Here is a 25,640-nt window from a genome sequence, read left to right as displayed (position 1 = left end):
AGGGGCCTCATCATCTTTCTTTTTGAATGTGAAAAGGATTCCTTTTGTGTGTGTGTTTGTGCAGCGGGGGCATTTTCCTTAATAACTAATCTGGGGTGATTACACGAGTTCAGCTCTTAAGAGATCATCTGGTTTCTGCTCAGGTTTTTTTTTTACTTTATGTGTTGTTCTAAAAAGAAAGGAGGATGGAGTACATTAGAGAGCTCAAATGGGCATGAGTGGGTCTTTTGCGTCTGCAGACATAGGCACGGGTTGCCGGGGTTGTTGTTGCAGGAGTGTGTTAACAGAATACAAAGCATTCTAAAGAGGTGAACAGGTTCTGCTCCCTTGGCATCGGATGAAGATACAGCTCTCGAATTTCCAGAAGATGACAGAAGGATGTATTTTTGTGAAAGCGCTGTCTTAATTGCTTTTTAATGTTTATATAATCAGTCACGCTTCCTATTGTGAACTGCAAAAGTCATTGTGCTCAATCAATCAGTATTTTTGTCTTGTTTTCCTGGAAAAATATCTAAACATCCTTAAAACGAGATCAAATTACTTTTAACAAAATCGCATGGGATATTAAGAAGTATAGTTTATTTTTCTTTCCTTATTTGCAAATCTTTTTTTTCTTTCCTTTTACAAAAAAACGTACTTGTTTAGTTAAATTTATGCTTAAAACAATTTGCCAAAGCAGTAATTAAAGTCGACTTGAAGTGAAAATTCTGCCTATCTATTTTTTAAATGCATGTTATTGTGAATGATTCATTTTTTGAAAGGTTTTTATCTTGTTATTTTTAATTAAAATCTCCTAAATCGATTTTGGTGAAACCTCTCTCTGGTGACGTATGTCGGACTTCAACAATTTATTCCGCTTAAATCGTTTCTTCTAATCGCCTCCAAGCCAACATTGAGACTTTCCTCCATCCAATCAACAAGCGATGGATAGAACCAAGTCAAGAACCAAGTTTTTATAATCCATTTCACGATCTACATCGCAATATGGAAGAAGAGATGTTGCAACTTCCATTTCATCACAATTTTAAGATTAAGAAGATGATTTTTCGCGACGTGTGTGCATTTAATGACATCCAGGATCAATAACGCTGATCTCTTCATCTCTGATATTTTGCAAACAGGTCTGAAATGATGGATTTTAGCAGTTTTGCTAGTCTGCCACAGTTGGTCCGGTCTCTAGTCTGACTAAATCATGTACGCACTGGTGGCATCTGTGTTCCATCTGTCGTTCTCACCTTCGGTTGTCATTGTCGACCAGCCCTGTGAAAAGTTACATAACAACATCATGTAACAGGGCTGGCACGAAGCTTCAGTAGAGCATCATATCTTGCCTATACCAACTAACTATGGGGATATTTATATAGAACGTATAGCAGCAAGCCCACACATAACGACGGCAAGGAATGACCAGTCAGTAAATTAAGGAGTTGGCTCTAGGGTTTCTTTCCAGACACTGTTTGGGAGTGTCGGACAGAGAGCTCATAGAATGAGTCATGAAGTGGGAGAGCTGTTATTTTTAACACGCGCGCTTACGCACACACTCCGCCGTGCCTCACACAGGCTGCTATGCAATTGGCTCACTGGGGACAGTCCTGTGATGGAAGACGTGAGGCAACACCTCCATTAGAGTCCAGTGCAGGCCCTCCAGCACAGTGACTCAGCTAAAACACACTGCTAATTATTCATTAGGGCCAAATGTGCCTACAGTACACAGCCTGCGCACGGCTCGAAGCTGACTAAGTCATGTACTACGCACTGGTGACATCTGTGTTCCATCTGTCGTTCTCACCTTCGGTTGTCATTGTTGACCAGCCCTGTGAAAAGTTACATAACAACATCATATAACAGGGCTGGCACGAACCTTCAGTAGAGCATCACATTTTGCCTTTACCAACTAACTATGGGGATATTTATATAGAACGTATAGCAGCAAGCCCACACATAACGACGGCAAGGAATGACCAGTCAGTAAATTAAGGAGTTGGCTCTAGGGTTTCTTTCCAGACACTGTTTGGGAGTGTCGGACAGAGAGCTCATAGAATGAGTCATGAAGTGGGAGAGCTGTTATTTTTAACACGCGCGCTTACGCACACACTCCGCCGTGCCTCACACAGGCTGCTATGCAATTGGCTCACTGGGGACAGTCCTGTGATGGAAGACGTGAGGCAACACCTCCATTAGAGTCCAGTGCAGGCCCTCCAGCACAGTGACTCAGCTAAAACACACTGCTAATTATTCATTAGGGCCAAATGTGCCTACAGTACACAGCCTGCGCACGGCTCGAAGCACACCGAACAACATCATATTCCCTTTTCCCACATACACGTTGCGGTAGATATGGGTTTTTAACAAGATGAGTAATTTTTGTCATCCTTTGGTAAAAGAGAGCTAGATAAAAATGGCTCATTATTGCAATTATTCATTTTAGGGAAGCGGGAGAGAGAGGGAGAAGGAAAGAGAGAGAGAAAGGGAGCCTTGGCTGGTGGTAATTAAAGCACGTCCTTCTCGATAGGACGCAGTGGAGGTCTGGCTGATTGCGCCATGGTTTCTCCATCTCTGAATGCATTGTGAATGAGACAGACAGGAGCATGAGCGCTGCATGCTGATTAAAATCATATTTCCTCTCCATCTCGGCTCAATCCGTGCTGATTTGCCTCACTGATTAGAATTCGCTGGTGACAAAGCTGGAGACAGAGCCCAATGCAACATATAACTAATCACATTCTGCCACTGCACCGTGCTCATAAAGATGGGGAGAATTAGTACCCGTACGCGTTTGGACAGATGTGCGCTGAACCGAGCCTGGAAAGACTCATTAGTTGACAAAGAGCGCTTTGGACAGCCGTATGGGTTTGGTTATAGATGTCAAGCTCTCATGTGGTTCGGTTGGTTGTATGCTGATAAAAGCTCAGGCTCTGTTCCAAAACCTACTCACTGCATACTGCTTAGATAGGTGCCTTAACTGCAAGTGAGTGATTTGAAACACCATCTAGGAAGCAAAGAATGCGCCACATAGATGGCGCTGTATGCACAGAGATTCAACTATACAAGAGACTCGACTCACGATTGATTTTAATACAGGCGACACTAAAGAACAGTCTAAAAAAATGTAGGCAAAATCGTGACTTTTCGGTTTTGAATCACTTCGATTTATAATCGAAATATGTCGCTTAATCCACCATCTTGATTTTTTTCCCTCACAGATGTGTCAGCTGCATTCAGTTTTCAAACGGATTCAGGAAAACTGTATTTCCAAGTTTCCAGCATTTGAATGATTAAGGGAAGTCATATTGGGAAATGTGTAACTCGAAAGATGATTCCGGTATTGCTGAGTGGAGCGACGTGTCGATGTGAAATTGACTTCGTGATTTTAAATAAGTTTGTTTATTAGAGTATGCATTTATGTGTGAAAGTTTAATTATGAACGAACTTATAGTCAACTCTAGTAAAAATGTAGTATATTTAAAATACATTTATTTTATACTAAGTATAGTTCAAAATCAAATCTATTAACATATTTACTAACATATTGTTTGAGACTTACTGATATAGAAATTGTAATTAAACATTATTTGGAGTACTACTTATGCACAATGCACATTTCTTAATATTAAGCCTAAAATGTTTTAATGTCACTGTTGATGAGGATTGTATGATCTTTGAATAATATTGGTCTTTAAATGCAAGATATTTAAAGTTCACCTAAACTAAATTATACTAAAGCAATAGTTCCACTTTCAAATACACATCAGTATATCTTTAGTTGAACTTCAGCACTATTTTCGCTCAATTAAAATGTAGTTAAAGTACATAATTAGTTGTTACAATATACCAGTTTAGTATACCAAAAGTACAATTGCAGGGTATTTTTATTAAGCACATAAATATGTAAATGTATTTATAGTATACTTAGCATGAAATGAATGTATTTTATATGCATTTTAGTATATTTATTTTTCACTAGGGAACAAATGTAATGTTGATGACTCATCTTTCACGGTTTGCATTTATGAAGTGACAATAATATAAAAATTATTATTATTTTTCCAACTTTTGAATGCATGGCATGTTGAAAAAAGGGGTTGCCCTAGCTTGTAAGTTAGCTTCGGAAATCATACTTACAGTAAGACGAAATATATTTGCTTTTCTTCATCAACAGTACACAAAATACCCAACTAATTGTGCAGTCAACATCCGCAAATTCATCTTATTGTAACAAATAACAATTTTGTTTCACGGTAATTGACATGACCCCAATTGTCTCGTTAAGTCTGACGTCACGCATCACGGTTTCTGGGTCTTAAACAGATTCAGAAGTCTGGGCTCTTAGAAAGTAACTAGGTAAATATGGCTAATTTTTAAGAGCTCATAAATGCAGTCATTCTGGCATGACTTGCTGCATAAGCTTGTCGCAATGCATTACGGGATTGCTCCTGCAAAATGTGGTGAAAATAAATCTACTTTTTGGAATGCGTCTAGGATTAAAATGCAGCCTTCGTAGGCAGCTCAATAGGTTTTGGAAGCATTTGCCTTGAATTGTCAGTGGCTTTAAAAATCGAATGGCGCATTTATCTTCACAAACCTCTTTGACGCTCTTTGGAATAGTTTCTTTTTTAACAGACGTGGGTTTCCAGGCTCTCTGTGCACGACTACACGTGTTCGTGCGTGAAATACACCAATCTATGTGTAAGAACTGGCCGAGCTGTGTGCTATCCCAAACACACACAAGAACACACCAGCTGCAGAAGTAAGGCGTGGTGGAGCCCAGCGGGCTGCTGTAGTGTAGAGGAGGAGATGTAATTAGCAGGTATGGTGTGAAAGCGGCCAGATCAAGCTGCAAGGTGCCCTGCCTTGTGAACAAGCTAAGAGCTGCAAAGTTCATCATGACATTTTCACCTCCGTTATGTGTCATGGGATGGCATTTGTGCTTTAATTTGGGAAAATGCTCAGACTAGTGTATCTGATTTTTCTGTTATTTCTGCTTTTTTGTTTTGGTGTAATTATTAAATAGACCTTAAATAAAAGCGACAGAAATTCAGGGTGAAATTAGGACACATCTTCTGCAAATCCTGGAATTAGAGTTACTGGAAAAACCGAACACATTTGAATGTATCCATTAGCTCTCAGCTAGTCGTTGCTGGTATAATCTGATGGGTAACATGCGATTTCTTCCTGTCAGACGATTCTGGCAGTCTGGGTGCCCACGTCTCCTCCGGGCCTGGCACCAACTTAGGTTGTCGAATGAGGGGCCAAAAGCTATTTTCCGCTGAACTGCTCCTCTCTCTCTGAGGACGTGAAGTCTCAGGAAACCTTCGCCTTTCTCGTCGCTGGGAGAGAGGACTTCTGGTGCCTCCGTTGCCATTGACGATGTGTTGGTTGGATCCCACGCTGTTGCCAGGCGTCATTAAGACCTGATGGCAAGGATATCTCTCTCCATAAGCAAGCCACGAGAATGGCAGGGGCAATTAAAGCTCTTCTCTGCCTAATGGATAGAATGAGGCCCCAGGAGAGAGAGAGAGAGAGAGAGAGTCAGGAGTCAGAGAGGTAAAGAGAGAGAGATGAGATGGAGAGGGAAGCATTGTTCTCCAGCCTTATCTTTGATGAGGATGCGATAGAGTGCATCAGGGTGGAAGATGGGTTTGTTTCATTGTTTAGCGCAGAGTGTCTTTGTGGATTGCATCCATGCCATGCACTATATGGGTTGAGTCAGACTCTGAGCTCTGAGAGCCCTCAACGCAAGGCCATTTGTAGATTAGCTGCATCTGGCAGATCGAGAGCGTTTCCATTAGTACTTAAATTAGGAAACTTACGAGAAACGTCCTCAGAGCTCGGGTGGCGTCTCAAAACGGGAAATGTGCCAGTCTGTGTTTTGAACGCAAGGAAGTGTTCTTCTCAAAATACCCGCAATTAGGGGCTGCTGATGTAGTTGTGATTTCAGGCTGATCCAGTTTTCTCGCTCGCATTCTGCTTATAACCTATGGCTTCTTGGCTAGTCATGTAGCTAATAATGAAGAGCTCTACTGTGCATGTGCTCTGATTCTAAATGAGGACTGGAAAATGCGAGCAGCCCACACTCTCCACTCTGTGCGGTGATTGGAATTCTGGCTAGACTCTTTGCAGGCATCTGCATTACATGCGCACACACATACACGCACAAATTTGCATTACCGTCGCATTTACACCGAGTGAGTCACACCGACTGATAAGGTAGAGCAGAAGTCTAGACTCTTTGAAGCTCTTGACTAAATATACCACCATATTGAGCGGCCAAACATTTTCAAACACTGACCATTGGATTTTATTCTACAACAGACAATAGGATGCCTTAAAACACAATGGATGTAGCATACTAACATGCTGCTCTCACTATTTCTTAAATATATAGTGTGTATATTGTGCTTAGCTTGCATAGGAAACACATATGACCTACTACAATATATTTGCGAAAATTAGTAGAATACAACAATACATGTTGTGTGGATTACAGTATCCCACAGTGGTTGTGACAGAGGAACCGAAGGGGATTTACAATACCATTCAAAGTTTGGGGTTATTATTATTTTAAGCAAGGACTTGTAGATTGTTACAAAATTCTATTTTTCAATAAATCCGTTTTTTTTTTTTTTGACAAAATGTATCACAGTTTCCACAAAAATTATAAAGCAGCACAACTGTTTTCAGTATTGATAATAATAGGAAATGTTTCTTGAGCACCAATTCAGCATTTTTTAAATGATTTCTCAAGGATCATGTCACACTGAAGACTGGAGTAATGATTCTGAAAATTCAGCTCTGCATCACAGGAATTAATTACATTCTAAAATATACTCAAACAGAAAACAGTTATTTGAAATTGTAATAATATTTCACAATATTGCTGTTGCTATTACTGTACTTTGGATCAAATAAATGCTGCTTGGTGAGCATAAGAGGTGCCTTTCATAAACATTACCAACTATTACGAGAATCTTACCAACCCCAGACTTTTGAACAGTAGTGTAGGTAACAATTTTAATATCCTTTTCTTGACTCATTATTTGATCAGGCTCTAAATGTTAAGAATTTGATATGAATTATGTATCATCCTCTTGTATTTAAGAGCTGATAACAATGACAAAAATATAGCAGATGAATAACGTCTACTGTTTCTCTTACTATTTAAAAAAAAAATACAAGTTTACACTATATAATGTGCTGCGTTCAGTGCACAGTTGTAGGCAAGTATTCCATACCAAACATAGCCAACATTTTTTTAACATCAGAGAATGTGAAATGAATAATGTCTCATGACATGATTGTTTCAGGGCTCTTGTAGACATGATGCCATCTGAATTGGGGCCAGGCAACAACCAGCCAAGCAAATCTGACCGGTCACACCACATAAATCCGGACCAATCTCAGGGTCACTGACACCAGAGCGTTAACGTAACAGACAAGCATGTGTCATGAATCGACAGTAAATATGATTTCGGATTTGTACGTGCAGTGTTTTTTTGGACTGTCCGGTGGGGTGATGTTAGGCAGGGTTGAGGGGAAATTAGCTGGAGAGATTGCATGCAGAGCCTTCAGGGTTGTAGGGTCATGTCTCTCTGGCTAGGTCAGTCTGTTCCTGATGACTGGGCGTGATGCACACTCACACAAACACACATGCACACACTCTCGTGGGGGTGAAGAGGCTCACAGTGGTGCTGTGCATGTGGAGCAGTTTTTAGATGAATGGGATGTGACAACAGCCCTGCCAGGCAAATGCCTGGGCAACGTTTTTTTTTTTTCTTTTTGGGAGAGTTTGGTCTGATGCTAAAATAGTGAAGATTCTCTAGCAAGACCACTTTAACTATTTATTTTGATGCACAGTGATTGTGGTCTGCAAAATTATTTTGACATCCTGATCATTTATACTGTAAAAAAAAGATTATTTCTGTAAAATGACAGTTTCATCATTAGTTTTGTTACCATAAAAGTGAAAAAAAAAGTTAGTTAGGTAAGGAAGGTAGTTAGGTAGGGAAGGTAAAATTCATCATGTGTCTTTCTCTTTACCACCTGTGTTATTATTTTAGTCATCAGTAGCCTATGTGTTAAAGTATAAAAATTAATACTTTTATGCTAATTCGGCATAAAATTGCTTTTGGATTCACTGGTTGAATGTTTTCTTTTTTTTCTTTTCTTTTTTTTTTGTTTTTGTAAATTACAACAGTTTTGAAATGTAAAATATACAAGCTGTTTACATTTTTACTGTATTTTTTACATAATTATTCTGGCAACCACAGCTGCCAGTTTTATTTAGTAAAAACAACAGGACTTTTTTACAGTGTGCTAGTCACACTTTTCCATGAAATTAGATGCTTATAATATTCACAAAAGATGCAAGATTACCATAAAAGTATAAAAAAGTGGTCTATACAACTATTCTTGCAGTGTTCCAATTTATATAATATTTTTGTGTGAAAAAGAAAATATTTAAGTTAATTTATTGGCATTTTCCCTCCAGTGAGCTCTTGTGACCAAATCATTGAGTCATTAGCTGAACTAACAAACCGATTCAGTCTGATTCATGAACAGATCATTCATCCTGGCTTTGTGAACTAAATTAAATGATTTAAAAAAGATCTGACTCGAGAAAAAAAATAGGCGTAACTACTTTTTTCCTGAACACAAGAAAAACAGATGTCAAGATTTTCAGTAATTAAATTTGTTAAGTCATGTGCACCACTTTTTTCCCTGTTGGTGTTCCTCAGAAGAAGAAAAAAATGCCATATCGGTTCGGAACAACTTTAGGGTGAGTAAATGATGTCAAAATGTTTATTTTGGGTGAACTAATCCTTCAAAATCAAAACCTTAGCAAGCTCAGATAAACCTGAGGCTATGTCGTAACTGAAACTGTGTAACGAGTGCGACGCAGCCTGCAGGGCAGGTATGCAGGGTTCGCATGGGGAAGCGTTGCTTTTGGGTAGGACATGCTCTGAGACTGCAGACTCTTCTAAAAGAGCCCATACATCTCCCCTCAAAAGAGAGAAAGAGAGAATTAGATTTTGAAGCTGTATGTCCCACTTTATGTGAGACAGAAGGGTGTTGGGCATGAATACTAAACAGTGTTTTCCCCCAATTACAAGCAAGCTGAGCCAGATCGCGGCCACTGGGGGACAGCTGGAGCTCATATGCTTTGATTTGACCATGTGAAGTTCAGATGAGAGCTTCCCATATTGCCCCAGTGTGAGTGATTGAGCGATCTATCAACGGAAAGAGGGGCAGCATGAGAGCAAGTGCATTTTTGTGTGTGAGGCAGACGTGAGAAGGTGTTACGCACAAAGATCCATCTTTCTAAGGAAATTCGTTCAAGTCTGTATTTCTGTCATTGAAAGGTTTTCAATAGACATCTCCAGAATTTGGAGAGCACCCTTTGTGTCACTGGCCTTGGAGCTGACAAATACTTGCATGCACATGCGAATCTGTATCTGTTCCTCTCTCTCTCTCTCTCTCTCTCACACACACACACACACCCAAGTGCACCAACAGCACACACATTAACAGGATTTGCAAGGAGCATGAGATAGAAGTGTTAGCTTGTTGACAGAGGACTGGAGCACTCAATATGTTAGTGTGTGTGTGTGTGTGGCTGAAAGACGTTTTTCTGAAAGAAAAGGCATTGTTTATATTATATTATATTACTTCATATTATGTTAGATTACTTCATATTAAACAAGCACCTCAGAAAAGAATAAAGTGACTTTGTTTCTTTATTTTAAAAAGTTCAAATAAAAACTCCCCAGCGATTTACCTTTTGTACACTGTTCACTGTAAGGCAGCATAAAGACTCTCATATTTCTCTCAAAACAGAAAAAAATAAATATAGGTGACTTTATTCCTTATGAATGGAGCATGTTCCAAAACTTTAAAACGCTGCTCCTGTCACTTATTATATTTTAAAACAAAAGCAGAATGACAGATTTTTGCTTGTTTTTTTTCCCCTCGCTGTGATACTGTGATAATGGAGGCCCTGAATAGCTTCAGACATCTGTATGTCTTTTCTTATAAGAATACCGCATATCAGTTTGCAGATTTAACACGACTGCAGTTCATGACAAATGATGGTGCATTCTTTTCCTTTAACAGAAAATGAGTTTTGAGGAACAGCTTTGAGGGACACACAGCGGACGATTCTGCCTAATCGCACCACACAGGAGGCGCTCCTCAGAAAACACATCTGTCCCACCATCAACCAGTAAATCTCAGGTAATACGCTTTACTTTTTGTTTGTTCTGGGCAATAAAGCTGCATTTTTACATTACTGTTTAAAAGTTTGGAATCAGGACAGTTTTTTGTTTTTTTTTGGGAAGAATACTTTTATTCAGTAAAAATGCATTAAATTTATCAAAAGTGAAAGTGAAGACATGTCTAACAGATTTCAAACAAACACTATTCTTTTGAACTTTCTATTCGTCAAAAAAAACCCTGAAAAAAAGTATCACAGGTTCCACAAAAATATTAAACAACTGTATTTAACATTAACAGATAATAATATTATTAAATGTTTCTTAAGCAACATATCAGCATATTAGAATGATTTCTGAAGGATCATATGACACTGAATCTTGGGGTAATGACTGCTGAGGATCCAGCTTTGCCATCACAGGAATAGACTGCATTTTAAAATATGTTAAAATAGAAAACAGTTGTTTTACATTTTAATAATGTGTTTACAATATTGTTTTTATTTTTAAAAAAAATCTTACTGACTTCAAACTTTTGAATGATAGTGCATGTTGAATCATATTTTGTTGGCTTTGTCCTGCTTTGTTTCCTGAAAAAAAAAACGTCATTATGTATAAACCATTCTAGCACTAGAAGACTAGGGGTGTGTCTCAATCTGCTCCTTGGTACAGTACTAAGTACAGTACACTAACCAGGGAGTTGTTTTTGCTGTCCTGTTGTCAAAATCATTCCAGTGCACATTCATTCCCAGAATGCACCGAGCATCAAATACTTACTATATTCATGTGTCCTAAAGTCTCTCAAGTCATAAGAAAAGAGCCTTTTTTTTTTTTTTTTGCTTTTAATGATCTTTCATCCCTAATGAGCAAGAGAAGCAATCTTGCCAACTTTAAAGTATTACAGAAGAATTAAAGTACTTACAAGATTTGTTGTTGTTTATGTGTTTTAATGCCTTAATGCCATAAATAATGTATGTACAATATAAATTTTTCTTGATTAAAAAAAAAATCAAGACAAGTGCATACAGTATTTTGTAATAACACCGTAAGATGATCAGGTAAGATGAGGTAAGATGATGTTTTCTAGTGTCCAGTGGATCAAGGCCCATGCAAGTGCCCAAATTTGTGTTCATTATAAGCTGATTCACAACTAGGGTGCAGAATAAGACAAAGAATAGCTTTATAGCATACAATATAAACAGTGATGCATTATGGCCACATGACCAATAGTTATCCGTGGTTCACAGTCTGTATTGTTCATAATAAACATATTCTTTTATCATCTATGATCTGACTCTCATGCAGTTCAGTGCAGTTCGTAACCATCCTTGCTGCAGACATGCTTTTACAGTTGCTAGTAGATGGAGGTCAGGCTAATTGCTGCTTCTTTTCTCCAGATGGAGGTGGATGCAGCCGAGAAGCGTCATCGAACACGATCTAAAGGTGTGCGAGGTACAACGCACTCACATGGTATTAGCTACAGTCTCAACCTACGGTCAAATCCATTTCCCCACTTTCAATCCATAACTGAGTCTTTTATTGCCTTTCACGAATTATCACTGACGTCAGTAGGGATGAACATGGACTATTGATTAGACAGGTGAACCAGAAGAGCCCAGAAAATTAGTCTGCTCATAAAAATATCATTTCATTGTGTGATGAAGCTCATGTTGAAATGTTTCCCCACTGATTGTTCTCGCTTTTATTTGATTTTTTGCAGTTGCCGTGGAGGCTGCACAAGAGCTGTTCAGGTCAGTCTGCATACAGTGTAGGAATCATTCACTTAAAGTGAATAGAGTTTGCAACCAATTTACTTGAATAATGTGATGTATTTATGAGCTAAACAGGATATTTAACTGGAAAAAAATCCAAATGTCATTCATTTCAAAAAGAAAGTCGTTTTAGAGGTGAGGCAAGTTTAATATACACTCCTGTTCAAAAGTTTGGGGTCTGTAAGAGTTTTTAATGTGTTTGAAAGAAGTTTTTTATGTTCATCAAAGCTACATTTATTTATTTTTAAGTACAGTAAAATAATACAGTAATACTGTGAAATAGTATTGCAATTTAAAATAACTGTTTTCTATTTTAATATATTATAAAATGTAATTAATTACTGGGATAGCAACGCTGAATTTTCAGCAGCCATTATTCCAGTTTTCAGTTTCACATGAGCTTTCTGAAATCATTCTATTATTCTGATTTGCTGCTCAAGAAACATTTGTTATTATTATCAATGTTGAAAACAGCTGTTGCTTAATATTTTTGTGTAATTTTTAGCATTCTCTGATAAATATAGAACAGCATTTATGTGAAACAGAAATCTTTTGTAATATTATAAATGTCTTTAGTGTCACCTTTAATCAATTTAATGCATCCTTGCTGAATAAAAATATTACTTTCTTAAAATTGTACTTCCCAAACTTTTGAACGTTAGTTTAATGCATTTTTTTTTTTTTTAGAGTTTTAAGCTTTTATCATTTGAAGATCAGAAATGTGTGGTAAATATGCTTGATTTTGATTTCATGTTGGTTTTCAAGAAGCGTGGGATTGTTTTTACATGTCTAATTTATAGTTACCTAGTACAAAGAAGTGACAAACATTTTTTTTTAAAACGGGAATTGGACTTTCTTGAGGCGGTTTGCTCACAGATGCTATCTCACCTTGCAATTTCTGTCTTTAAAGACTAAAACAGGTGTATGATGCAATGTGCATTTCTGTTCAAGGTGGCATCTAAGTGTAATTTTGCTAATTGATATTTTTCGATGTGATTTATCTAATATGGCAAGTACTACAGGCAGAACCTATAAATAGACCTTTCATTGTAATTGCCTTCAGTGAGAACATATGATTCTCCCAATTAGTATTAGTAAATATCCCTGAACTCCTAATGAAATCATGTATCATAATGAGAGTGAATGGCCTGTTTTTCCTCCAGGCCAGTGAGTCGTTTTACTCATATCTGCCCGTCACTTTTTCCCCTGCATATCTTTCCCTTAAGCACAATTTACAGGCCTCCTAAATGGCAGCATTTTCCTCATTAAGAATGGTTTAACACCCACGCTGTTGTTTAAAAAGGCTCTTTTTATATTTTCTGGCTACGTGTCCAATTACAATGACAGCAGCAGAGACACAAGGGTGTGTGACTGTGGGAGTGTGGTATGACCGCTTTCCAGAGGCGGCTCTCTACTATGTCATCTTTATTATGGTATCAGACTGAGAGGAGAAGTGAAATTCCCTCTATTGTCTCTCTCTCTCTCCTTCCCAATCATCAGGGCAATCTGCTTCATCAGCAGGTCCAGGCCTGTAGCTGCAGGCATCTTTAACACCAGTTACACTCACTGATAGGTCACCTGCTTGATCAGACACAGATCCCTAGCCAACATCATCAAGGGGAGATGCAACTAGGGAGAGACTAGACATGTTGTTCAATTTTTCAATCTTTTGCTCAATTTTAAAACATGCACAATTGACTTCAATTTCAAGACTAAATGCAGTGTTGGCGAAACTACTCGGAAGCTTGCTTTCCAAACTACATGCGAATCAAAATTTGAAGCAAGTTGTCTGCACTCCACTCTTTTCCAAAAAGTAGTTTTGTAGTTACACTACAAACTAGAAACAGAAAGTCAATATCTGTCACAATGAAGATACTTAAGAGTAACATTGTTTTTAGTATATAACCTCCGATTATATTATTGATTACTTCATCAGAGAAATATTTACAAAAAAAACAAAACGAAAATACAGACAAATTTTCATAATAATGAACATCAGGATGCAAAGCTGAATTTTCAGCATCATTTCTTTAGTGTCACATGATCCTTCAGAAACCATTCTAATTTGCTGACTGGATGCTGTAGAAACATTTCTTATTATTATCAATTTTTAAAATGTTGCTGCTTACATTTTTTTCAGGAACATTTGATGGAAAGTTCAAAAGAACTGCATTTATTTGAAATTTATTGAAATCTGTTGTAACATTATAAAATATTTTAATGTCACTTTTAATTATTTTTCTGTGTCCTTGCTAAATAAAAAGTATTTGAAAAAATGTTACTGACCCCAAACCTTTGAATGGTAGTGTATAAATACTTCCGTTCAATAATACAAATATTACAAAAGTGTATGTTTTCTAGTTTATTTTGTGTGAATGCACAATTCAAGGATGCTGCTCACAAATGTGACTTTTGATAGACACAGAAATACGACTGCCAATAAAAGTAAATGCTTAATGAATACTTTAGGCAATCAGTGACACTGTAACTAATGTGGGTAGTTTTATGTTAATGACTAGGATACTGGTTTGCTGCTCTGACCCCGAGCTCGAGCGGGGCAGGAGTTCTACACTTGGATATTTTCCCTCATGGCTTTTAACTGGCCATGGATCTAAATGGAGCAGCCAGAGAGCGATATACAATATGAAATATGAAATATGGAGCCTGGTGAGTCATCGGCCTGGAGGACACTGGGAGCTCTCTAAATCTGTAATGAAGGCTGATGTGCCACGGTTCAAACATAGTCAGCAAGAACGAGCGTATGTGTGTGTCTGTGTGCGTATGTGTGACGTCAGTCTTGTATTAATTATTTCTCTCATCTGCAGCTGTCCCACACCTGGATGTGATGGTAGTGGACATGTCAGCGGCAAATACGCCAGACACAGGAGGTAAGAACCAACCTCTCATTCATATGAATGTGTGCCCAGCCATGAAAGTCTCTTTAAGGCTGGGAGAATGAAAGCTCTTAGCCACTTACAGAAAAGCTGAAGACCCATAGCGAAATTAAGTCAGTTGAATTTGAATAAGGCCTACTTTCTTTTCTTTATATACATCCTTTTACCAGCCAAAAGTTGTGAAAGTGCAGTTAAAAGATGTGAAACTGCAATGAAACAGAGCTGGCATTTACTAAAGTGAAGCGTTTTAACAAAGTATGATATGTTTTCTGGATTGTAAAGAATTAAATAATTTAATGGAATGGTTTACTTCAGTACTTACAGTACATTACTAGCCCTCAGTATTAGCATTTTTTGCTTGGACTGTTAGCTTGCAACACAGCTTTACCCCTTTGAATGAAGCTGCTGTAGACTTAAAGAGATAGATCAATCAAAAATGAATCTGTATGATTCAAGGCTATAGGCTTTTATTCACATTTAGCACTGATCAACTCACATACATAGAGCTCATTAAGTATGAGGTTAAAAGAACCAGTGTTTGTTCTCACATGTCAAGTTGAGCATCCTTTACCATACTTGATGAGCTCTATGTATGTATTATATGTTGTTTATCAAAACGATTGTGTCTCTTTTAAAGACTTGGATTAAGGCGCCTCGATTCATATGGGTTTGTTTTTTCTCATTATGAACTTGTTGAACTGATAAAATTTTGGTAAGGCTATAGGCTTTTATTCACATTTAGCACTGATCAACTCACATACATAGAGCTCATTAAGTATGAGGTTAAAAGAACCAGTGTTTGTTCTCACATGTCAAGTTGAGCATCCTTTACCATATTTGATGAGCTCTATGTATGTATTATATGTTGTTTATCAAAACGATTGTGTCTCTTCTGAAGACTTGGATTAAGGCGCCTCGATTCATATGGGTTTGTTTTTTCTCATTATGAACTTGTTGAACTGATAAAATTTTGGTGGAATGGACTTTCAGGTGGAAGGACAGAAATCTCCTAGGTTTTATTTAAAATATCTTTTACGTTTCAAAGATGAACAAAAGTCTTATGGGTTTGGCGCAACGAAGGTGAGTAAATGAAGACAGAATTTTCATTTTTGGGTGAACTGTCCCTTTAAAAACAGATATAAATGGACAATGGGTCTGTTGCTAACTCTCATTAGCATACATCAGGATTACATGGAGGCTATCTGATGATAGGCGCGACATCATTAATATTGTAATCAGCTTGTCAAGTGTCTAGCAAGATTGTGCTGTTTGTTTCTTTGACAAAAAGCCTTTTTGAGGACAAATTGTGCAAGCAATCCAAATGGCACAGTATCGCTAACAGGCAACTTGCGTTAATTAATGTGTATACTTTAACACTGATATAAGTTGAGCAATTTAAATATTTAGCTCATTATTGCACTAGCACCAGTTTCTTCGCATACAAAGATAATAACCTCTGATTTGACAACTGCTGTCAAAGTCACTCTCAGTCTGTTCAACTTCCATGTTTAACAGTCTCTCCTCTTTATGCTATTTACTGTACCTCAAAAGAAAGATACAAAACAAGAAAGGCAGAACAGAAAAGATTGATGGATACGACTACTGTGTCACCTCATCAGCCAAGCCCTGTGAACCACCAACCAGAATTGCATTTCTGCAACAGACAAATGGTACCTCCAGCAGGCCTCTCACTGAAAAGGCAGAGAGAGGGTCGAGAGAGTGATGAATTACCCCCAAATGAGAGGGTGGGGAGAGAACGGCGCTCCGACTGTGCTGTCAGAGCATGCTAACATTTGGGGGGCATTTGTGGGAACATTGTGGGAATGGCAGGGTTGTAATGAGGACACTACGTTACCTGTGCAGGCTACGCAGCGTCTGCCGCCCTTTACCACTCCATTAAAAAGTAATAATGACAAAACAACAACAGCGTTTGTCTCCTGCGGCATACATTGGGTTATATCACAGCAGAGGTTCACACCCCTAATGTATAGCTGCTCTGATGGGGGGATGAACTGATGTAATGTATACATTGTAAGTTTATGTATTGTAATGGCTTCTCAGGGCAAAACATTATAGAAAGCTGATGTGTACATCAGCCTTTTGCGCTTCATAACACACACACATCTCACAAAAATGTGAAAAAAAATTTAACTTCAGGGGTATGACAGCTTCTTACTGGGGTAGTACTCTTAAAGGGACAATTTTGTACATTATTTACCCCTAAAATGTTCATAGTAGTACCTTAAGGGTGCACATTACTATTCTAAGGTACTAATATGCACCTTTTAAGGGTAGATAAGGTACAAAGTTGTCCCTTCAAGGATACTGTCCTACTGACAAGCTGTTGTACCCTTGAAGGTAAAAAATGTTTTGCATATTTTCCTGACAGTCTGTGTAAGGGATTTATTTTGTAATAAATCACTGGCTCATTATATGAGTCTCACCAAATAGGTGAACATGAAATATTCATTTGAATTAAAGTCATATTGTAATTCTTCCTGTATATTATTGTAATGCTTTTGCTAAAATAAAAATAGTACAAAACAATTGGCCTAGCAATAAAACCGGAAAAAATAAAAATAAAAATACCGCAACAACATTATAGTAACATTAAAGTCGCAATGAAACGGAAGTAGCGACAGATCTATTGCAATTAACATCCGAGTGTCTGTGGAGTGATTCGAAAAACATGAAAGTAGTGCTGGTTTCAGTTACCCAGATTATTGACCTAATATGCAACGCTATAGACAACAGTGGATATTAGTAAACAAAGTGTTTGCAGTGTTTAATTAAAACTGTAAGATTGCTAAAGGTGCAGCCACATTAACAAAATTTCGACGCAATTTCACAGGTCTGTTGTTAATAGTGTGCAATGCAAGAAGCACAACTCACAAAGAAGTCACTTTCAAACCAAGCAGCTTTCTGTTGGTCAACGGTCCTCATTGACTTCCATAGTATGGAAAAAAATACTATACAAGTCAGTGGGGACCAACTGAATGTAAACTATCCCTTTAACTCATTTATTGCATTTAATAAATATTAGAAGCAATCAGTAAATATAAATTACGTGACATTTGCCCAGTAGTTGAAAAGCAAAGTGGACACTAAAGTGGGCAAATTAAGTTCTTAAAATATAATTATTAAGCCCAAAAAGTGGTAAGACAAATTTAGAAATGCAAAGTTCCTCATAATTATAATGGCTGCTGCACTGGACCGTTGGTGTTGCATTCATGTTAAAATGTTAGAAATAACATAAAAGGTATCCTTTAATGTGCCATTTTCTCGTCATCTAAAAATACCCACCTTTACACCCTCCGTGTTGCATACTCTTCCTAAAGACATGTTATCTGCACATTCTCCATTTTAATGTATCCCTTTTAGCAAACGCAGAGACTCGTAATAAGAGGATGTGTCAGTACAGGTGTGACTGCTATGATTTGAACAGGGTTTAGTAATTGCTTTGTGCACATCATGTTTAGTGCCCCTTTTCTCTCTCTTTCTCTTTCTTTCTTTCTCTCCTCCTCCTCCTCTCCATCTGTGACTCTCTCTCGTTCCACTTTCCTATTTTCTATTCCTCTCCGCGCTCCTCCTCCTTGTTATCTTCCCCACATCCTGGCTCTTTGTTCCTCTACCTTTCCCTTACTCCTTCTGTGGCTCTCTTTCCATCCCTCTTTCCAGTCTTCTTTCTCCTCCTCCCTCTTTCCCTCCCTTTCTGATGGATGACTCACATAGGCTGAAGCCCAGGGCTGTATAATTCAGGGCTTGACAGGTAGCACTCACTAAAAGAATGGGAACTGAGCCAAGAGCTGGTGGCAGCGGCCAGAGAATGGTATAGCCGTATGCTTGCTCTCGCTCTCGCTCTCGCTCTCTCCCTCGTTTTTTTCCCATCAATATAACATCCTGCCTGCTTTCCCTGCTCTATACAAGTCTGGTCTCTCCTCCTTTGTGGTAGCCACAGTACACAGATTTTAATGCCAGCCTCTTTCATCCACCATTGTATTTTCTCCCACCAGAAAAACAAAGAGACAATGTAGATGTGGTGTTTTGTAAGAGAATATGTGAAGTGTGAAAGGCCAACACATGGCTAAGGATGGAAAAAGCATGTTGTACTAAAGCTTGTGGGAGAGACCATGAAAACCTGCACAATTCATGCATTCAACTGAAGGATAAGCATATATTTCTGATAATAAGCAACATATCTTGAGGAGTCAGTTAATTATTTTTTAGAAATGAGGCAATGAGGAAAAAAAACAGCTCTCAAAGCGTAAAGTTTGATTCAGCTGGGACACTGTTGTTTGTTTTCACTGAGAAATGGTCTGAATGACTGTTGAGAAAGGAACATTAATGAGTTACGCAGTTCAACTTTGCTCTCAAACAGCTGTTTGGTTGTGCCACAAATTGTCATTCATAAAAATTCACAGTGGTTAAAACAAAACAGATGTGTTTAAATGCCAAAAGATGTTTGAATCGAAGAGGGACTACCTTAACAGCTTCGAAATGATCAGAATACATCAAATGTCTGCTGTTTTGAAAGTACCATAGCATATTTTTAGAGCTGCCATCTCCATTTTTAGTTTGGTTTTTTTTTTGTACTGGGAATAGTGCCACTTTCAAAATTTGCAGTAACAAAGTATTCTGAGGTCAAAAAATATGAGTCTCTGCAACGGTTACTTAAGAACCACTCACATGTAATACGCTATTTGCACTAATGGAGTGTTTTATCAACATTAAAGTCTTTTGGCTTGAATGGAAGTCAATGGAACTACGACCACAGCCATTCGATTGTTGAGACAGAGCTGCTGATGGATCCCTTTGTCTTTTCCCTTCTCAAGAGTTTATTGAGATTTAGCATGATCGATGCTTACAGACGGTGTTCATTTATAGCCTTAGGCCATAATTTACACCTTCGTTCTATGTAGCATGGAGAAATCATATTTGTGTGCCGTTAACTCACCAGCAGCATGCAAACAGATGGGCTCTGGACTGTGTAGGCGGCACATGCAGTTTTGTCCTCTGTCTTCTCTTCTCACTCACTCGCTTTTTTTGATGGGTCTTCGGGATGCAGCAGTCTATGCGGTCTGTTGGCTTCATGCTCGTCAAGTCATTCTAAATTATCTGTGCTATACATGCCGAGGGCTTGTTTGTTATTTGTGAGGGGTTTGTAATTCGCCCAAACTGTTAATTCAACTGTGAGGCTGAGCCAGATGTCTCTTTCATATACTGTAGTCAGACGGTGCTAAACAATATACAACAGGATATTTCCAACTTTTTTTTAACCATGGGACCTTTTCATAACCTCAAAGTGTAAAATCTTGTATTCTTAACTAACAGCTGTTGTGTTGGAATATTTCATATTTGAATATTTTTGTAACTTCTAATATAGTTTTTCATATTGTGGTCAGTTCTCAAATTTAATTGGCTGTGCAGCGCTCTGTGAATGTTGATGTGGAGTCTGTTGATACACTGTTTGTATCACGCCACTTGTCTGCTTTTGCATGTTCCAAAAAGACAGTGACTCTTTCCGCGAGTTACATTGATATGGCAGTAAGTGGTGCCAAGTGACTATCTTTGTGTGTGAGTCATTGATTGATTTATACAGTTGATTCATTCATTAAAACTGATTCCTTAAGGAACAAAAGTGACTGGCTGATTTCAGAATTGCATACTATTGCACACTACTCTTACTTATTCTGCCATATCTTTATATGACAGAAATAGTAATAGTTGTATTATAGTATGCTCTTATGAATTTAGCAACTGTCTTCGAGTCAGTCATTGAATCATTCATTCAGCCAATTTGTTCGATAACACTAATTCATTCAGAAACAAAACAAGTGACTGTTTGAGTTTGCAGTGCCATACTAGCTAGGGTGACCATACGTCCTCTTTTCCCCTGACATGTCCTCTTTTTGGACCTTGTCACGGGAGGAGCACACGACAGACACAGTGGGTGTGGCGTCAGGCCTCGGAGAGGCTTTTATTTACAGAAAATAAAACAGTGTCCAGAAAAGGGAATAAAGTGTCCAAAATAAACAGGGGATCTGGTGTCCTCGTCGTGCTGCGGGGTTAGTGAAGGTGGGGCAGTGTTCGAGAAGGAAGGGTCCAGGTAAGGGGCGGAGTCCGGCGGCCGCACGCGCTCCCCTCTTGGTCCCGGGGCGTGAGGGGCGGCGGCTTCGTTCAGCGGCTTCGTCCTTCTCTCTGCCCACGGCGCTTGAAGGGCTTATACGGCCCGGCATCCTGGCCCGACGGCCGTGTAACGTGTGCGGTTCTCGGCCAGACCGCGGGTCCGGTAGCTCACGACTCTGGCGGCACGGGAGTCCCTCTACGCACCCTTCCTGGACCCACGAGGACACCAGCGTGCATGCACGGGGAAGAGACCGGTCTCCCGAGGAGAGGCGCGCTCGGCATTTAAACAGCGGCGGTGATGAGGCTCCATTCGTTTCAGCGCCCCTCCTCTCTCACGCACCCACTCCCGTCGGGAGCCTGGCGAAGGGCGGCGATTAAGGGACGGGGTGATGATTATAATTAGGGGGAGGCAGCCGACTCGTCACAACCTAAAAAAATGCGTCCGGCCGGGATTTCTAAATCGCCCAAAATGTCCAGGATTCGGCTTTTGCTTTCTACAGTCGCCATGCATTGTGTGCATTTTTTGTAGCCTATTAAAGCCCTTTTCTTTATCTCGTTCCCAATTTCTGACCATTACCACCTGCTCCCGCAAACATTATAATATTGAATATAATTTTCGCGCATCAGAGAGCCACTATCAAAATGCGGAATATTGAAATCACTTTGGATGCATTTTTTCCACGGAATTGGGCTGATTTTAAACTGTTGCGGAGGGTTGATTTTCTCCCTTGGGTTTGAAATATTGCATTAATTACATTTGACTGAAATGCTTGTATTGAAACATTTTGCATTCTACCTATGATAAAACTGTGGTAGATGTTAAGTTTTGTGAAGGATACATGGCCACTGGTAGGAAGCCTTTTAGCTGTGTTTATGACCAATCTGCAAAATGGTGACTGTAAAATATGTATTTTAGGTATGGAAATGACATATTTTGGGTTTTGATATGGGATATGGTCATTGCACTACTTTTGGGGATACTTTAACCCCCCGCCCCGTCTGCATTCTGCCCCACAATGTCCTCTTTTTTGAAAACTAAAATATGGTCACCCTAATACTAGCATATTACTCTATTTCTGCCATATCTTTATATTATAGAAATAATAAGAGTAGTATGCTAGTATGCTGTTCGAAATTCAGTGATTGTATTTATGAGTCAGTCATTGAATCATACATTCAATAACACAGATTCATTCAGAAACCAAACAACTGACTGGCTGAATTTTGACCTTACACTCTGCCATACTACTCTTGATATTTCTGCCTTCATACAGCAGAAATAATAAGGACAGTATTTTATGAAGCTCTTCTAAAATGAGCCATTTTATGAGTAAGTCATTGAATCAGTCGCTAATCTGAATAATTAAAAACGCTGATTCTTTCAGAATATAGCAAGTGACCTTTATGAGTGATGCATAGTGAATGGTTGTTTGTGTATGCCTTTATAATGATGTACTTCTATTACTAGAATAAGTCTGGCTTTTTTGTCAGATATTTTGTGTTTTCAATATAATGGCTTTGATTTGTGAAGAAACTGAAAAAAATATTTTGAAATATCCTTCAGAAATCCAGTTGCGCTCTCACCTATTACTTGCACTGCAATTTTTGCTCAACATTCATATATTTTCCTTGGCTATTTTAGACAGAACCCAGTTTGCTATACACACATACGTTTCAGATGTGTGTATCTGTGCATCTGTGTGATCTTAACCCATGCAACACATCTTTATTACTAAGAGAGCTGCTTTTCCCATTGGATAAATCCTGTAGTCAACACCCAGTACAGAGTTTCCCTCTGTCTGCATCACATCTGATATCTCACGTAGATCCGAACCTGTGTGAATGGCAGACTTATGCCTCCGAAGACCACGGCGAGATGTAAAACCCTGCTCCAGGGTCAGACTTGACGAACCTCTGCAGTAAATTGAACCGCCAAGGACATAATCACTGCAAACAGCCTCTCGGTGTGTGTGGTAGTGTGATTGCACGGCGTGTTTTTAGGCAGAGGGGGACCGGGCTCCGCAGTGACAGAGAAGGCAACTGAGCTGCAGAGACAGAAAGAGCCCTGCAGAATGCACAACACCAGCACCTCCTTTGTTCTGCTTTTTGGGAGGGCGCAGAATGAAGGGAGGTTAGCAGGGAGATGTCTGTCAGGCTCAGAATCACTGATCTCTCTCTCTCTCTCTCTCTCTCTCTCACTCTGTCTGTCTGCTCAAATGGCAAATCCCACTCCTGAGGGGGAGATCACCATGGTGACAGCGCCTTGCCACGCATGCCTGTGGATGCTGCAGTGTAGGAGCGCAGAGGAACCGCACGCTCCTATGGCAACTCGAACTCGAACAGCCAGCTGTAGCTGCTGAATTCGCCTCCATAGCCCTATAGTGTCACACTCTGCGAGAACGTACCTGGTGCCACAGCAGCCAGAATCCACGACAGACCCCAGCCTGAACGTGCTCTTTGTATTCGGGCCAATTAAAACCAAAGAGCATTTCTGCTGGCTAATCTGAGGTCCCTCATTGTAACAGAACGACTATTTGAAGACTTTTAATTAAAAAATAATCACATGTTTTTAGAAACAGACGGAGAAATTATTCTCGTTCATCATTCCGCCACTTTGAGAGCAATATTTGCAGCGTTATTATGACGGTTGCTGTGGAAATGATCAAACGGAGCAGGTCCGGGCTAATATTCTGGCCATTGCTGGTATTAGTCAAGTTCATCAGAGGATTTGTCCACCAGGAGCTGTCTGAAGTCATTATTTCTCCCGGCAGTTCTGAAAGGCTCGCAGATCTCTCTCTCTCGCTCTCTCTCTCTCTCTCTCTCTCACACACAGTCTCTCTCTCTCTCTCTCGGCCATAATTACCTTAGTCCCACTCAAAGCCTGCCTCCGCCACTCCCGTATTCAAATGTGGTTTAATTACCTGTGGAATTTTAATTGGCGTGGCCTGCCAGTGGGAAACGCAAAGGTGTCCAAGGTCATTCCGAGTTGTTCGCGAAACGCTCTCACCCACACAGACGACGCTGGCTGCCTGCCCGCACAACACACCATCGCATAGAAGACCAGCCTCTATAACCAGCACCTGCTTCAAACAATAAAACAATAAAGAGAAAATGGGCACCTCACACCAACAGGCCGACTGATGCATTGTAGGGTTATGAGGTTGAAAAATGGGATTTTGTGGACTCTTTTAGGACAGAGTAGAGAATATGTAATTGTTACCATGGTTATTATTACTACTGTAAAAGCGTAATTAATAGGGCTGGGTTTTGACACAAATTTCATGATTCGATTTGATTATAACTCACAAGCATTCGATTCAATCCGATTTCCGATTCAATTCAATTCAATTCAATTCAATATCAGGTACAGTACATGCCAAATTTTCTCAAGGAAAAAAAAATCTTTCAACTAATGCTGTAAAATACACATGAAAGTCATTTGGTACTACTTTACTTTAATACTGAAGGTTAAAATTAACAATTACATTTTTTATAATAATAATTAATAGTTAATAACAACTATTTCTACTCCAATTCTTTTTTTTTTTTTTTTGAACATACACATTTAAATGATGGCTAAAAACTTGACAGATTTATTCAAACATAAACTAAACATCGAAGAACAGTAAAAATTATAATGAATATGTTATATGGTGCATATATTTAGCAAAATGCTCCTCTCTAGAGTTCTTTTTTTCTAGCTGACTAACAACTTTATGGCCACCGAATATGTTTGTTTTTTGAGGTAAATGTGACGCTATGTGACATTGTTTAAAAGCTGTTATATTGACATCTTTCCACAGTCGAAACACTAAGTTATTGAATACATGACAGGATACGGATTTCGGTTAGTTGTTCTCTTTCTTTTAACATACCTTCAGATGTATATTCATGTTTATTTCGTGCTGAAACTGATATTAAAGTGGAGGAGATGATCAGTTCACATGCACTTTGCGCTGCCGCTATAGCGATCTGACACTCCACATTAAACAGCGCCAAAATGGTATTTATTGTTTGAATACTGTAATAAAATGGTAAGAATTTTAAATCTGTGGCTTTGTTTCATATCAAAAGTAACAAAGGCTAGACTAATCGATTCTTGGGATTTAAGAATCGATAGTTTTTCGGAAATATGAGGATTGATAAAAATCGAGAAATCAATATTTTTTACCCAGCCCTAGTAATTAATGATTATTACAGTGCAGAGTTTAAGGACTCGATTTACTTTAATCTGTGAAATATTACACAATATTTTTACATTTTACTTATTTATAATACTGATATATTGCTGACATTTGAAAAATAGTATTTTAATTAATTATCCAAATTAACTACCATGATGTAACTGATACCAACCACAGGTGTATTATTGTAATCGTAATTGTAACAAGTATGGTATATTATTGTTTTAAAGGGGTCATATGATGTTGCTAAAAAGAACATTATTTGGTGTATTTGGTGTAATGAAATGTGTTTATGTGGTTTAAGGTTCAAAAAACATTATTTTCCACATACTGTACATTATTGTTTCTCCTCTATGCCCCGCCTTTCTGAAACGCGTCGATTTTTACAAAGCTCATCAGTCTGAAAAGCAAGGTGTGCTGTGATTGGCCAGCTATCCAGTGCATTGTGATTGGCCG

General features: G+C 38.7%; 1 protein-coding gene across 1 annotated transcript in view; it reads left to right on the top strand.

Annotated features, from left to right (window-relative positions):
• The window catches only part of LOC107732629 (myelin transcription factor 1-like protein), a 69,396-nt gene that overhangs the window by 6,188 nt on the left and 37,568 nt on the right, over nt 1-25,640 (top strand). The window contains exons 2-5 of the mRNA XM_016544026.1: nt 10,111-10,230; nt 11,606-11,651; nt 11,929-11,959; nt 14,806-14,868. Coding sequence (XP_016399512.1) covers nt 11,606-11,651; nt 11,929-11,959; nt 14,806-14,868 — 140 coding nt within the window. The 5' untranslated portion in view covers nt 10,111-10,230. The remainder of the gene's footprint in view (nt 1-10,110; nt 10,231-11,605; nt 11,652-11,928; nt 11,960-14,805; nt 14,869-25,640) is intronic.

Source organism: Sinocyclocheilus rhinocerous, unplaced genomic scaffold (genome assembly GCF_001515625.1).
Source record: "Sinocyclocheilus rhinocerous isolate Xijiao unplaced genomic scaffold, SAMN03320098_v1.1 scaffold1542, whole genome shotgun sequence".
NCBI lineage: Eukaryota > Metazoa > Chordata > Actinopteri > Cypriniformes > Cyprinidae > Sinocyclocheilus > Sinocyclocheilus rhinocerous.
Note: the sequence above shows the minus strand (reverse complement) of the source record. Positions and strands in the feature narration are given on the sequence as shown.